This window comes from Zootoca vivipara, chromosome 14 (genome assembly GCF_963506605.1).
Source record: "Zootoca vivipara chromosome 14, rZooViv1.1, whole genome shotgun sequence".
NCBI lineage: Eukaryota > Metazoa > Chordata > Lepidosauria > Squamata > Lacertidae > Zootoca > Zootoca vivipara.
Window position 1 is genome coordinate 54,091,973 of NC_083289.1, and position 12,504 is coordinate 54,104,476.

The 12,504-nt window shown below is 52.7% G+C and overlaps 1 protein-coding gene across 1 annotated transcript; it reads left to right on the forward strand.

Annotated features, from left to right (window-relative positions):
- The first annotated feature begins 66 nt into the window (after window positions 1-66).
- MRPL28 (mitochondrial ribosomal protein L28) lies at window positions 67-3,317 on the forward strand. The gene is made up of 5 exons (XM_035130553.2): window positions 67-480; window positions 709-861; window positions 1,149-1,283; window positions 2,073-2,159; window positions 2,671-3,317. Exons 1-5 carry the CDS (start codon window positions 187-189, stop codon window positions 2,764-2,766), a joined length of 765 nt encoding a protein of 254 aa, XP_034986444.1. The 5' UTR covers window positions 67-186; the 3' UTR covers window positions 2,767-3,317.
- The last annotated feature ends 9,187 nt before the right edge of the window (window positions 3,318-12,504 follow it).

Below are 12,504 nucleotides of genomic sequence, written 5' to 3' on the forward strand. Positions count from 1 at the left end.
GCTTTGCTTCCGGGTCGGCGGTGCCCTGCGCCTGCGCGAGACCGCTTCTTGACCTTTGCCCTCGCTTTGGCGGAAGGAGCTTGCGCCATGGCTCGGCGGGCGCAGACGGAGGCCTAGGGGACGCCCGACCGACTGACCGGCAGCCCTCCTTCGCTCTCTCGCCCTCTCGGTTCAGCCGGCGGCGGGATGCCTCTGCACAAGATCCCTCCGCGGCTGTGGGACGCGCTGAAGCTGCAGAAGGGCATCTACGCGCGCCTGCCGGCCCACTACCTCCGCGCGCTGAAGGAGGAGACCGCGGCGCCGCCCGTCGCCGTCCACTGGAAGCCCCGCGGCGTCCAGCACGCGCGGAACCGCAAGACCGGCCAGCGGGAGCGCGTGCAGGACGTGCCCGTGCCTGTCTACTTCCCTCCCGAGAGCCAGCAGGGCCTGTGGGGCGGCGAGGGCCTGGTGTGCGGCTGGCGCTACGCCAAGGGAGACAAGGTGCGCAGCCGGGGCCCAGGGGGCGGGGCGGGGCGGGCGGACCCCGGCTCGGGGGAAGGTCGGGGGCGCATGCCTCGCACGGCGGAGGAGGCGCCTGGCTCCAGGATCCGGGGAGCCGCTGCTGCCGGTCAGTAGAAGCGACGCCCAGTGGGGCCTCCCATTCAGTCTAAGCTGTCCCTTCCCAGCTGCCAGGATCTTGGCTGCACCTGCTCTTCCTTGTGTCCACAGCTTGCCGCCAGGGTAAAGAAGACCTGGAAGCCGCAGCTCTTCTATCGAACTCTCTACAGTGAGATCCTGGATAAGACGCTGACGATTACAGTCACTATGCGGACGATGGACCAGATTGATGCCGCCTATGGCTTTGATTATTACATCTTAAAGGTAGGTTTGTGGTGATAGCTTGACAGGCTGTTCTGTCTGCAAGCGTGGGAAAGTCAATATGACAGCTATCAGATGGATACTTCATGATGGCTGTGAACGGTGTGGCATGAAGCAGCCTTTGTGGGCCACATCCCAGAGCTCTCCTTTGAGTGATGCAGGTTCTTCCCTGAACTATTTGCCAGAAATCATAAGGACTGTAGTCTGCTTGCCCTTGAAGGCCTCTCTTTGCCCTGAACAAATAAGTGGAAACTGTTGACGAGCCGTTGCATCTTTCTCTGACCTCACAGACCCCAAAAGCTGAGCTGTGTTCTAAACTGGGCATGGACCTGAAACGCACAATGCTTTTACGACTTGCCCGCCGGGATCCTTCCCTCCATCCAGATGACCCAGCAAAGAGGGAGGCTATTTACGACAAATACAAGGTGGGTGCCTTCCTTTGCTGCGAGGGCCTGGAGGGGCCCATAAGTGGTGGCCTTCCCGTGGGAATGCTGCAGTACCATTTCAGTTCCCTCTCAGTTCAGTTTGGTCCAGGGAGCTATTGTAGTGGGTGAAGAGGCACACCTACGAATCAGGAAGTCCCAGTTCAGATCTTGCAGTGTTGCTTTAAGGATTACAAATAGAATAATGTCTGTAGAATGCTTTAAATACATAATAGTAAAAATTATTTCCCCACCCCAAGATGCCCACATTGGTTGGGTGATTGCAGTAGCTAATTTTTTGCTTTTGAGCCAGCATCCACCATAATCTGCAAATCATCATTCTTGTAGCAACAATAAGGGCTGTAGATTTGTTATGAAAGCTTTCCCCAGCTTTTTCCCCAGCTGTGCTCTATCTCCCAATTCCTAGAATTTGGCTAGAGGGACACACGGCGCTGGTGGAAGTTGCATAGTTAGAGGGCATAGAAAGGCCCGTATAACTATCCTTAATATGCCTGCGGATATAATGGGGGTTGTTACTGTCTTTCCACCCCTGGTAATGTGGAATCCAGTGGCATCTTGGGAAAGGCTGTAGTGACAAGGGTGATAGAGCCCACATTTGCTTTGTATGCCCTATTATCAGCAGGATAGGGTTGGGAACCCCTGAAAAGCTGCTAGTCAGTGAACAATATGATGGGCTAGTGGTCTGACAAGGTAGTTTTCAATCTTGCTGTCTTTGCTGTCTCCCAATGAGTCTCTGTGCTGAGAGCTAACATGTGTTACCTTTGCATGCAGGAGTTTGTGATCCCAGAGGAAGAGGCAGAATGGGTTGGGCTGAGTTTGGAAGAAGCTGTGGAAAAGCAGCGACTCCTGGAGAAGAAGGTATGTCTTCACCCTTTGTGTTTGTGGCCCAGTCCCAGTCAAGTATTGTCTCTGAAACATCCACCTATGACCCTCGAAGCTGTGTAAAATAACAGTGCTTTATGCTTTTATGCTAAGGTGCAATACATTCCATTGCTAAGGTTTGCTGTTTATGGGACTACATGCAATATAGTTTGCTTAGTTACCGAGGGGTGGGAGGCAACTTAGTCAGACTCTGCAGATGCTAGTCTGGCTCCTGTAATCACTTGTATCCAAAATGCTGTGGATTTCTCTCGAGGGCTGCTGTGATGCTTTGGATTAGCTCACACATAACACTTAAGGCGTGTCTTACTTGGATTATCTGAGCCCAGCCCAGAGGCTTCACTGTGAAAAAGCCACGTTAGTAAATCTGGGATTATAATCTGTGGTTAACATTGACTGTGGCCTTGTTATAAGGTGCAAACCTAGCCTTTGTGCAATCCGGTCTCTTCCTCACCGTGTCTTCCCTCCCTGCCCCCAATCTTTCTCTCAGGACCCTGTTCCTTTGTTCAAAGTCTATGCAGAAGAACTGGTGCAGCAGCTCGAAGCACAGAAACTGTCTGAATCGGCTGAAGTGCAGAAGGTCTAACAGGAGAATCAAGTGCTGTGAACTTCTCTTTGGGCTCATATTAAACAGACCAAGGGATGGAACTTTCCCCCTGATAGAGCTGGATCCAGAATGGTTAAGTATGTGCTCATTGTCTGATACTTGTGGCATAAAGGCTGCTCTGCCCCCTGGACTTGGGAGGGACTAAGCTGCCTTGAGTTACCTCCTCACGTTCCATTTACGATGCTTTTGCCGTAAAGAAAAGGAGGAGGCTTTCCTTCATGGCTTCCCAGCTTCTCCTGCAGGTTGCTGCTCAGTCTCTACACCTGCAGCCACCATGTGGTCCGTGATCCCCAACTTTGAGGCTGGTCGTCATGAGAGCCTTTTGCCACCAGGCTTTGGAGCACCCTAGAATGCAGCCCGCCTTGGAGTCCTCGTACACCCTCAGGTCTGCAGGGCCAGACAGCAACATTTGCAGCAGAATAGAAAAGCAGTCGGCTGACTTCTCTTGAGGAATAAGCCACATCCTGTAACCTTAATTAAGATCCAAAGCACAGCAGGAAAGAAAAGAATAAATGGCTTGTGAAATATTATTGAAACAGTGTAGTTGTTCTTTTTAGCTGGAGTAAGAAACCAAAGAAACCAAAGGGACAAAAGCTGGAGCGTTAGGAACTGGCTTCCTGCCTCCCCAGCTTCTGCTTTGATCTACCTGGATGCTGTGTGGCAGACCTCTGAGCCCCTGTGTCCCTGCTTTCTGGAATGTCCCTCAAGCCCAGTTAAGGCACATGCCTACCAGGACATGGTCTGGCTGTTTTGATGTGTAGAAGGAACACAAGCCCATTTGCCCTCCCAGGCATAGACCAGGAAAGTGGCAGCAGCAGCAGCAGCCACTGGGAGAGGCAGCCTGGGCAGCATCAAGGGGTGGGGGCACGGCAGCTTTGTTTACATAGAGCAGCAAGAATTTCTGTATGCAAGCATCTGTTCCTGTCCTGAAGTCATCTGAGTTCAGCTTTAGTTGCCAAGTATCCTATGGCTCCTTAGTTTTAAATGAAAGAGTCACCTTGATGAGTCAGGCTGCAGTGTAATGGCCCTCATTTATTTATTTTAAAATTATACACCCCACTTTTCACCATTTATAGGGTGCAAAGTCGCTTACAGGATAAAACACACAGTATACAAAAATGAAGACAGGAGTGCCTGGCATGCTCTGGTCCATGGGGTCACGAAGAGTCAGCCACGACTAAATGACTAAACAACAAATACAAAATTAAAAATGTTAAAATTTAAAATCTAAAGAATTTAAATAGCATGTGGGACTGAAAGTTTCTACTTCAAATCTTGCCTTGCAGAATTCTCTCTCTCTCTCTCTCTCTCTCTCTCTCTCTCTCTCTCTCTCTCTCTCTCTCTCACACACACACACACACACAAACGTATAGTATAATTTGACCACAAAAAGGTGGTCATTGGCTGCTAGTAATGGCCCTGTACGAGCTCCAGTATTGGAGGTGGTTTGCCTCTTCACCTGTTTGTTACACTTGTTCTCCTCCCCACTTTCCCCTTTATCCTTACGACAACCCTGTGAGGGAGCCACTGGCCTAAGGTCACTGAGCAAGCTTTATGGCTGAAAGGGAAATGGAACCCTGGCCGCTCCAACTGCTGCACCCCCCTGGCTCTTGAGTAGCAGCTGCTTGGGGGTACGAGTAAAGAGAGGGCTGTTGTGATCATGTCCCACAGGCATCTGCTTGTGAGTACAGGATGCTAGACTAGATGAGCCTTTGCAGATGTGCTGATGTGAGCAGGACGGATAGGAGAGCTTGTGGAGTGCTGGGGCTTCTGCTTGCTGCCTCTGACTGGAGTCTGCCAGATGCCTTGGGGAGGCACAGAAACAGGGCCTTCATCATTTGCTGTCTTGTCTAGCTGGTAATGAATGACCAGATACCTTGATGTAAATGTTTCTAAAGTCATTTGTGTTATGGTCATTACAACATAGTTGACACCTGGGGGAATAATCCTGTCTTTTTGTTTGGAACCTGCTGCCTGCTGTTGCCTCTGATGCCCCCCTGAGATGTTTGTGTGTGTTTTGGGGGCTGTCTGAGAAATAACAGCTCCAGTCTCTAGTTCTATCATCCTCAAATTCCCTGATGGCCTCAGCTGTCCTTTTCTGCGACTTTTCCAAGGCCAGGCTATCCTTTTTGAGACTCTCTCTATCTCTGTGGCCATTGCCTGCTCCAGATTCTCCGGATGCTCTTCGGAATGTATCGTTCTGTGGTGTGGCTTCTATGGGTGGGAAGCCTCCTTGATGAGCTGCCAATGCTATGGAAGAGGCTCCCTCCTCTTCTTCTCCTTCTCTTGGTGCAGCAGGTTCCATCCTTTGGCCTTTGCCTCCTCTCTTTTTGCAGGAACTTACTTAAATGTCAGTTGCTGGCTGTTAGGGTTCCAGGTCGCATTTGCCAGCCAAGGGCACTTCAGGGCTGGAAAATCCCTATCCTTGGGACTACAGGGGTGTGGGGCCACCAGACACCTGTGGGCTTGGGGGCAAGTCCAAAGCGATGCAGGTGCCCACGATATGCTCCTGCCCGAAGGCAGAGGCCCACATGACAGTGGAGCCCCCCCATGGAGAGAGTCTCGTGCCTTTTACTGGCCATGTCTTCATCTGACTCCTTGGAGAAAGTGGCGTTTGGTGATGTGCCTCTTCCATGCTAGACAGGTGCCCGCTTCACCGCTGGTACCGTGGGAAGGAAGGTCCTAGTCAGTCTGCAATAAATTCCCGTGAAAGGCAAAAGCAGCTGATGCAAGAATAATGTTCATTCAATTGGACTGCCACAATATCCTCCCCGCACCCCGCTGCAGCTCGATGCTTTTCGCTCTCCTCTCTCTCTGCCTTCAGCCTTCGTTTTCCGCCCAAAGATTCCTCGGTTTGGCGCTGGGTAGGGCCGCCCGTGCACCAGAGGAGTCCCATGACCGCGAGGCGCTGTGCGCTCAGTTGCCACGAGGAGTGGAAGGTGCTCAGATGGGGAAAGTGAGGTGGCACCTTCTTCCCACGGCGTCGGGGAGTTTGCTGCCTCTTCTTGCCTCGCCCTAAAAGCCGAGGGGGGGGGGGAAGCGGTCCTAGGCGGGATGAAAGTGTCCTGTCTCGACTGTTTATCCGGCAATTATAAGTACATCAGTGGTGCCTACGGGGGCTGGTTGCCATAGCTACAATAGGATTTGAAGGACCATCCTTTGGTCGTGGCCTCAGCCAATCAGGGTGAGGAGCCAAAGCTGCAGTATAAAGTAAAGATTGCCATCATCTTCCAGCCAGTCCGTGGCCATGAAAGGCAAAGAGGCTCCCAGAGTGCTGGGAAGTGTTCCGGATGGGTCCTGTCATGGCGGACGGCGGAAGAACCAGCAGGAGGCCGGCGCTGCGCAGACGGCAGGTGAGACAATGGAGGCCCTTCCTCGGCCGCCATTGACGGCTCCTTCTTTCGCCATCACCCCTCGGCTGCCCCGTCCTGCCCTGGGCCGCCGCAAGCCGCCACCCTGCCCTGCCCCACGAAATAAGAATAAAAGGCGGACAAAGGAAACCGGGATGGGGAAATATGGAGCTCCTCTCCCTGGGTTGCCTTTGTGGGCCTTTCAGATTGCATTTCGCAAAGCCAGCTCATTAGAAGCCCCCAGCTGGGCTCCTGCAGAGCGAGGTTAACGCCCCACGGCTGCCACCCACTGGCCCCTCCCCCCCTGAGGGCCACCATTTGCCGCAAAGCCACTCCAGCTTGGGAGGCGCATTTCTCAGCGGGGTGGGGTGGGGGAGCGCTGTGCCCAAATTTGCCGCCCTCCCCAGCCCCTTTCCTGGAGGTAATGCCCAAATGCCCGCTTGGAGATCAAAGCCCCCAAGGGTTGTGGCAGAGTTGCACGTTTGCTATTGTGATGGTGGGGAGGGAGGAGGAGGAGGGGCGCTGGGTGACAGCGTCAGGAGGGCGGGGGGTGTCCCCGCTGCCACCCCCACGCTTGTAAATGTCTTGGCACTAACAGATGAACTTGCCTTGCACAATGGACACGGCAGGGAACGAAGCCTGGTGGGGAGAGGAAGAGGGGGCTCTAAACTTCTCCAAACTAACACAGGGTGGGGGGGGGTGCGTGAAAAGCAGAACTGCTTGAATCTGTGATCTGCCCCTCATCGGTCAGCTTCTCCCAGCAGGAGGCTCTGAGCACCTTGTGAGCTGTCCAGCGGCTCTTGTCCTTGTCTGAAGCTGACGGAGGCTTTCTTTGCCAGTCTGGTGGAGGCGACAGACTGTCCATTTTCCTCCCCAAACCATGTGGCTGTGGGCTTAGGAGGTGGGCACAAACTCTTTCCTACCTGACGGAAATAGTGTCCAGCGATTTCTCTCCTCCTGCCGGACGCAAAAGCCTCCCGCCATGTATCTTGGATGGGGAGGAATCTCACAGATGGCAAAGGGAAGGCCATTGCGTCCCCTTCAAAGGGACATTCTAGGGCGATTGTTGCATTATTAGGTGAACTCAAAGAAGAAAATCTTTTAATCCACTGTGGCTAATCCAGTCTACTTTTGTTGGCCATGACACATTCAGCCCCAACAAAAGGTGCTTCGGGGTCGACACCGGCATACATAATGCATTTGTAACCCGGCTGCTCTGCTGTCAGAGCGGCAGATTGACAGGCTCCCCCCTCCCTTCCGCCGCCCCCCTGGGGCTGGGACAGAGGCGCCGCCAAACTTTTATCAAGTTTTCATCTCTCGTTCCAAAGAGCTTTGCTTGGTGTGCAAGAAAATGAAGGAATCGGCACCTCGCTTAAAGCGGAATCCTCTCTCCCGCTGGGCTTGGCTGGAGCGCTCAGGCCGGCAACCTCAAGGGGGGGCAGAGCGGGGCTGACATTGCCTTTTGCAGGAGCCGTGAACAGCTGGGAGAGGAGCCAGGGGGCTTTGCCCAAAAGGGACCCTGGGATCTCGCCACTGGGGCCGTCAAAAGTGCAGTCGCCCCTTCCTCGCCGTCAGTGCAGGGGGAGGCTGCCCATTCCCTGCCAAGCGCAGCTCCACAGGCAAGAGGATTCTGGACATGGAGCAAGCACATTTTGGGCAGGGTGGGGGTAGGTGATAGTTAAGGGGGCTGCTGATCGGATTAAGCAGGGTGTGGGGGGGTTTTCACAGCCTGCGACCTGCCCCTCCTGGTCACTTTGGGTCCCTCTGCCCCCCTTAAGCCTCCAGGGAGTCCCATGGGCTGTGTGCGGCTTCAGAGTGGGCTGGAATAGGGCGGCACAGTCTGTCCCTTCAAAATGGGCAGCTGCCTCTTCCCTGGCAAGGGCTCTGGAGAGGGCAGGGAAGATGGTCCTGGGAAGAAATGTGAAAAGGGGGTGGGAAGAGGGAGAGCCTGCCTCCCCCCAGCTCTCTCTTCCTGGTAAGGCAGCTGCATGGAGGAGAGCCAAGACTCTCTGCTGCCCCTCGCTGAGGCCGAGAGGAGGTCTCTGGGGCAGAAGGAAGGCCGGAGAGCTCAGCTGAGCAGCGGAGGGAGCTTCTTGGTCCCAAGGGCGGTTTCACGATGTTTGTTGTACCTTAAATGCTACCAGATTTTATTTCAGCAGTGGCTTTTATAGGTCCATTTCACCACCACCACCACCACCACCATCATTTTATTTGTAAGCTGCCTTTCCATAGTTAAAACAACGCTCAAGGCGGCTTACGACATGACGAGATTTACATAATTACCAACGTAACAAAAGCCGTAAGCAATAAATGAAACACAAAGGTACACAACCAAATGGAAAACATTTCCGCATAAATCATAAAATCTAAAACTAAAAATACAACATTAATATCAATAACAATTTAAAACGACATAGATAGAAAATAAAAACAATCTATGGATGGCTCCCAGCCAGGAGGGCTCTGCTTTGCCTCCCCAGTTGCAAGTAGCAATACCTCTGAATCGCAGCTGCTGGAAAGCGCTGGGAGGGAGGGGGGGTTGTGCTCACATCCTGCATTGGGACTTCTGGTTGGCCCCTTTGAGAACAGGATGCTAGGCGAGATGAGCCATGGGCCTGATCCAGCTGTAGGCTTTCCTCCTGTTCTTATGTACAAAGGTTTACTCTCAGTGGCAGGTAAATAGGATTAAGATCAATATTCAATTCAGACCCCACCATTCCTCCCAAAGGAGTCCAGGGCAGCCAACACAGGATTGAAAACCTTCTAAAAAAAAGCTACGAACATTCACTTGTCTCCCCACCCATGATTTCAGGGGTGCCGGGAACAGTATCTCTTGGCCATCCAACGCATCTCTCTTGGAAGAGGGAGGCTGATGCACCTGGCCAGGTGGTCCTTCCACAAATGGGAAGCAGTCGCTGCAAAGGCCCTGCCTGGGGTCCGGGCCAAATGGGCAGCTCCAGCCATGGCCTCATCCACTCACAGCAGGGTCTGAAGTGGTTCGCCTTGGCAGAGGGGCCCTTGCAGGTACTTGGGGCCAGGGGATTTAGGGTTTGGGATGCTAGGAATAGGACTTCGAATTTGCCCCAGCAGCACTTTCAGGGCCAGTGACAAAGACATTCTTTCGAGGCAGGGGGTGGGTCGCAGCCCACAAACACCCCCCTAACTGTGGGGGTGCTCCTGCTGCTGTGCAAAGTGCCCCCCCCCCGGTGTGCAAGACTTGGGCTAGTGGGCTGGCTTGTTTTGCTTAGACTAGGTAGGATCTCTGCAATTTTAAATGCATGAGTCCCAAGTATCTGCTGATGATTTCCAAATAGCTAAGAGGCGAGAAGGTGCCTCAGGGCGAGGCCTGCCCATCCTGCATTCTTTTGAAGCTGGCCCCAACCTGATTCTGTAGAGCGCTGCTTGGTTTTGCTCCCACATTTTGCTGTGTCCAGCTCTGGGCATGCATGCCCACCAGGACAGGTTGGTGAGGAGGGTCCTGTGAACCTTCTGTCTCCCCGCTCCTTTGACCTTGCACGGGTATCCTTGTAGAGCACAAATCTCTTGCACTGCTGCCGATGCCAGGGGGCACTGACTTATGGGGCAGGGGAGCTACTGAAGGGCATAGTGGCTTCTTGCTCTTTTCAGTGTTTGGGGAGGGGGAGATGGGCAGGTTAATGCTGTGCAGAAAGGGGGGGACGGACAGATCTAGTGTATTACCAAGATGTTCCCAAAGGGCTGGCAGGGCTTGCGACTGGTGATGCCACAAATGGTGATGGAGATGGGGACCAAGGCAGTCCAGCCGCTGCACTTGCCAGAGATCTGTGGCCCACGGAGGCAGGCATTGCAAGTCTCCCAGAGGTGTTATGGAGACTAATAAAGAATAATTGAGGTGATCCATTATTTAAACAGATAACAGTCCTACTTTTATTATTATTTGGATTTACTGTATATCACATTTCCTCTGAGCAGCTAAAGGTGGTGCACATGGTCTCCCCCCCGGCCACATCTTAACCTCACAACAACCCTGAAAGGTAAGTCAGGTAGAGGGAGGCAGTGACCAGGCCAAGGTCACCCACTGTGCTTTGAAAGCTAGGTGGGGAATTCGAACTCTGGTCTCCCAGGTCCTGGCCCAAGACACTGCTATAGCGCACAGTCTCCGTGTGATCTCTCCATCTGTATCTGCTGTGTGCTGCAGCATCCCAACAAAGGGGATCTGTTGAAGCTGCTGGGTGGAAGGGACACCCTTAAAAATGCTTTTAAATGTCCTTGGAGAAGAGGAGAGTTTTTGGCTGCTGCCACCGTGTTGGTTCCTGTTGGTTCCTCCCCCCTCCCGCTTTGCCCCTCTTTGCCCCTTGGGAGAAATGGGCCCTTGGAGCAGACCTTGATGTCTGCGTGGGCAACTGGAGAGAGTAAGGCCACACGCTGTTTAGGATTTTCTCTGTAGGCGAAACTCGTCACCTGGATTGGAGCCCACAAAAGAGCCTGCAGCCCGTGCTGGGTGGGGTCATGGGGTCCTCTGCCCCGGCTGAAGGAAGCCGACTGTTTTCAGAGGTAGCCCCCTCCCCCCCCAACCCTTCACTGCAAGCATGCAAGAGGACAGCTTCTCTTAAGGTAATAGCAATACAGCATTTGTTTAAGTATTTATAAGCTGCACTTTCATGGTGAATGTGACCTGGTCAACGCAATAAAATCAGTGTGAACTTAGTCTGTTCGACCCCTGGAACCGTTCGAAAACTGAGGCAGGGCTTCTGATTGGCTGCAGGAGCTTCCTGCACTTCAGGGGAAGCCGCGTCGAAAATTTGACTTCCGAGAAACGGGACACTTACTTACAGGTTTGCGGCGTTTGGGAGCTGATTTGTTTGGGAGCCAAGCCATTTGAGTACCAAGGTACCACTGTACAGAAAAAGCTCACATTCCGATGGTCTGTGTTAACAGCACAGTTTTTAGATCTCGGAGGAAGCAAGCAGTGCCTCCCTCTGGACTTGAGGGGTGCAGGTGCCCCCCCCCCTTCAGATGGGCTGGGTGCTGCCTCCTGCCAGCAAGCATCTACCATCACCCGAGAGGCAGTGGACTGGGACCTGGGAGACCTGGGTTCAGATTCCCCACTTGGCCAGTGCTTTCCCCCCAGGGGTACTAAGGGGCACGCAGTACCAGCACCTCTTGTTGTTGTTGTTGTTAATAAGTGTGGCACTTGCTGTAACAACTTCAAGGTGAGTCCGGGCACCTCTTTTGCGAGAAAAAAGCACGGCACTCGGCCATTGGGCGCAGTGGGTGACCTTGGGGGCCAGTGCCTGCCACTCAGCCCAGCTTACCTCACAGGGTTGTGAGGATGAACCAGGAAGAGCTCCATGAAGGCAACCTGGAGCTCCTTGGAGAAAATGGTGGGAAGTGCAGTAAATCAATGGATCAATATATAGCCATGGCCTGTCTGCCATTTTCATAGGAAAGCGGGGCTTTTGCTGGGTGCTATAGTCCCACAGCTGGGGGGATTCTTAGGCAGAGGATTGTGCTAGCACAGCAGAACTGTACTAGCAAATTTACACTTCCAATTTTTGTGCTGGCCTGTAATCCTGTGTAGAATGCAGCAGTGTGTGTGTGTGTGTGTGCATAGAATTATACCATAGCAGTTTATAACAATTTTAAACCTGACAGCAAAATCATAAAAGGTTGACGGCAAGGGATAGCCAAAAACGAAAGGTTCCCCCAGTTGGCTTCGCCTGCAAGGTGGTCTTCCATCCTTGCGTTGGATAAGTGGGAGGGCAGAGCAGAGTCCGAGATGTCACTTTATTTACTTATTGAATTTATATACCGCCCTATACCCAGAGGTCTCAGGGCGCTTCACATGTGTGACACAGGCCCAGAAAACCCTCGGGGGAAGATGGGGAAGCCGATTTAGTTGGGCTAGATGACTCTTGGGGGTCCCTTCCAACTCCATGATTCTACGACAACAAAGGCATGTGTGTGTGTGTGTGTCAGCCTGGCCACGTGGGCCTCTGTGTGGATGGGGGTGGCTTGTCCCTTGGCTTCAGCTCACCAATGTTTTGAATGCTGCTGAAGTTTAAGAGCAGAAGCAGCTGCCTCCCGTCTCCCTGCACTTGGCTGTTGCCTTCTATTTATTTGATTTATACCTCCCTTCGTCAAAAATATCTCAGGGTGCTTCGCGAGATATAAAAAACAGACCTAGATCAAAGATGCACAAACAAATAGCCCCGACAGAAGCAACAAAACAGTACGCCCCCCCCCCAAAAGGGCAACGGCTCAATGCATATTTTCTAAGCTTTGTGTATAGATTTTTTCACATGGGTATAACCTTTAAAAGTCACTTGTAATAAGAGGAAGAAGGTTTTAAAGAATATAAGGCTTTATGGACGTGCATGAACAAGTA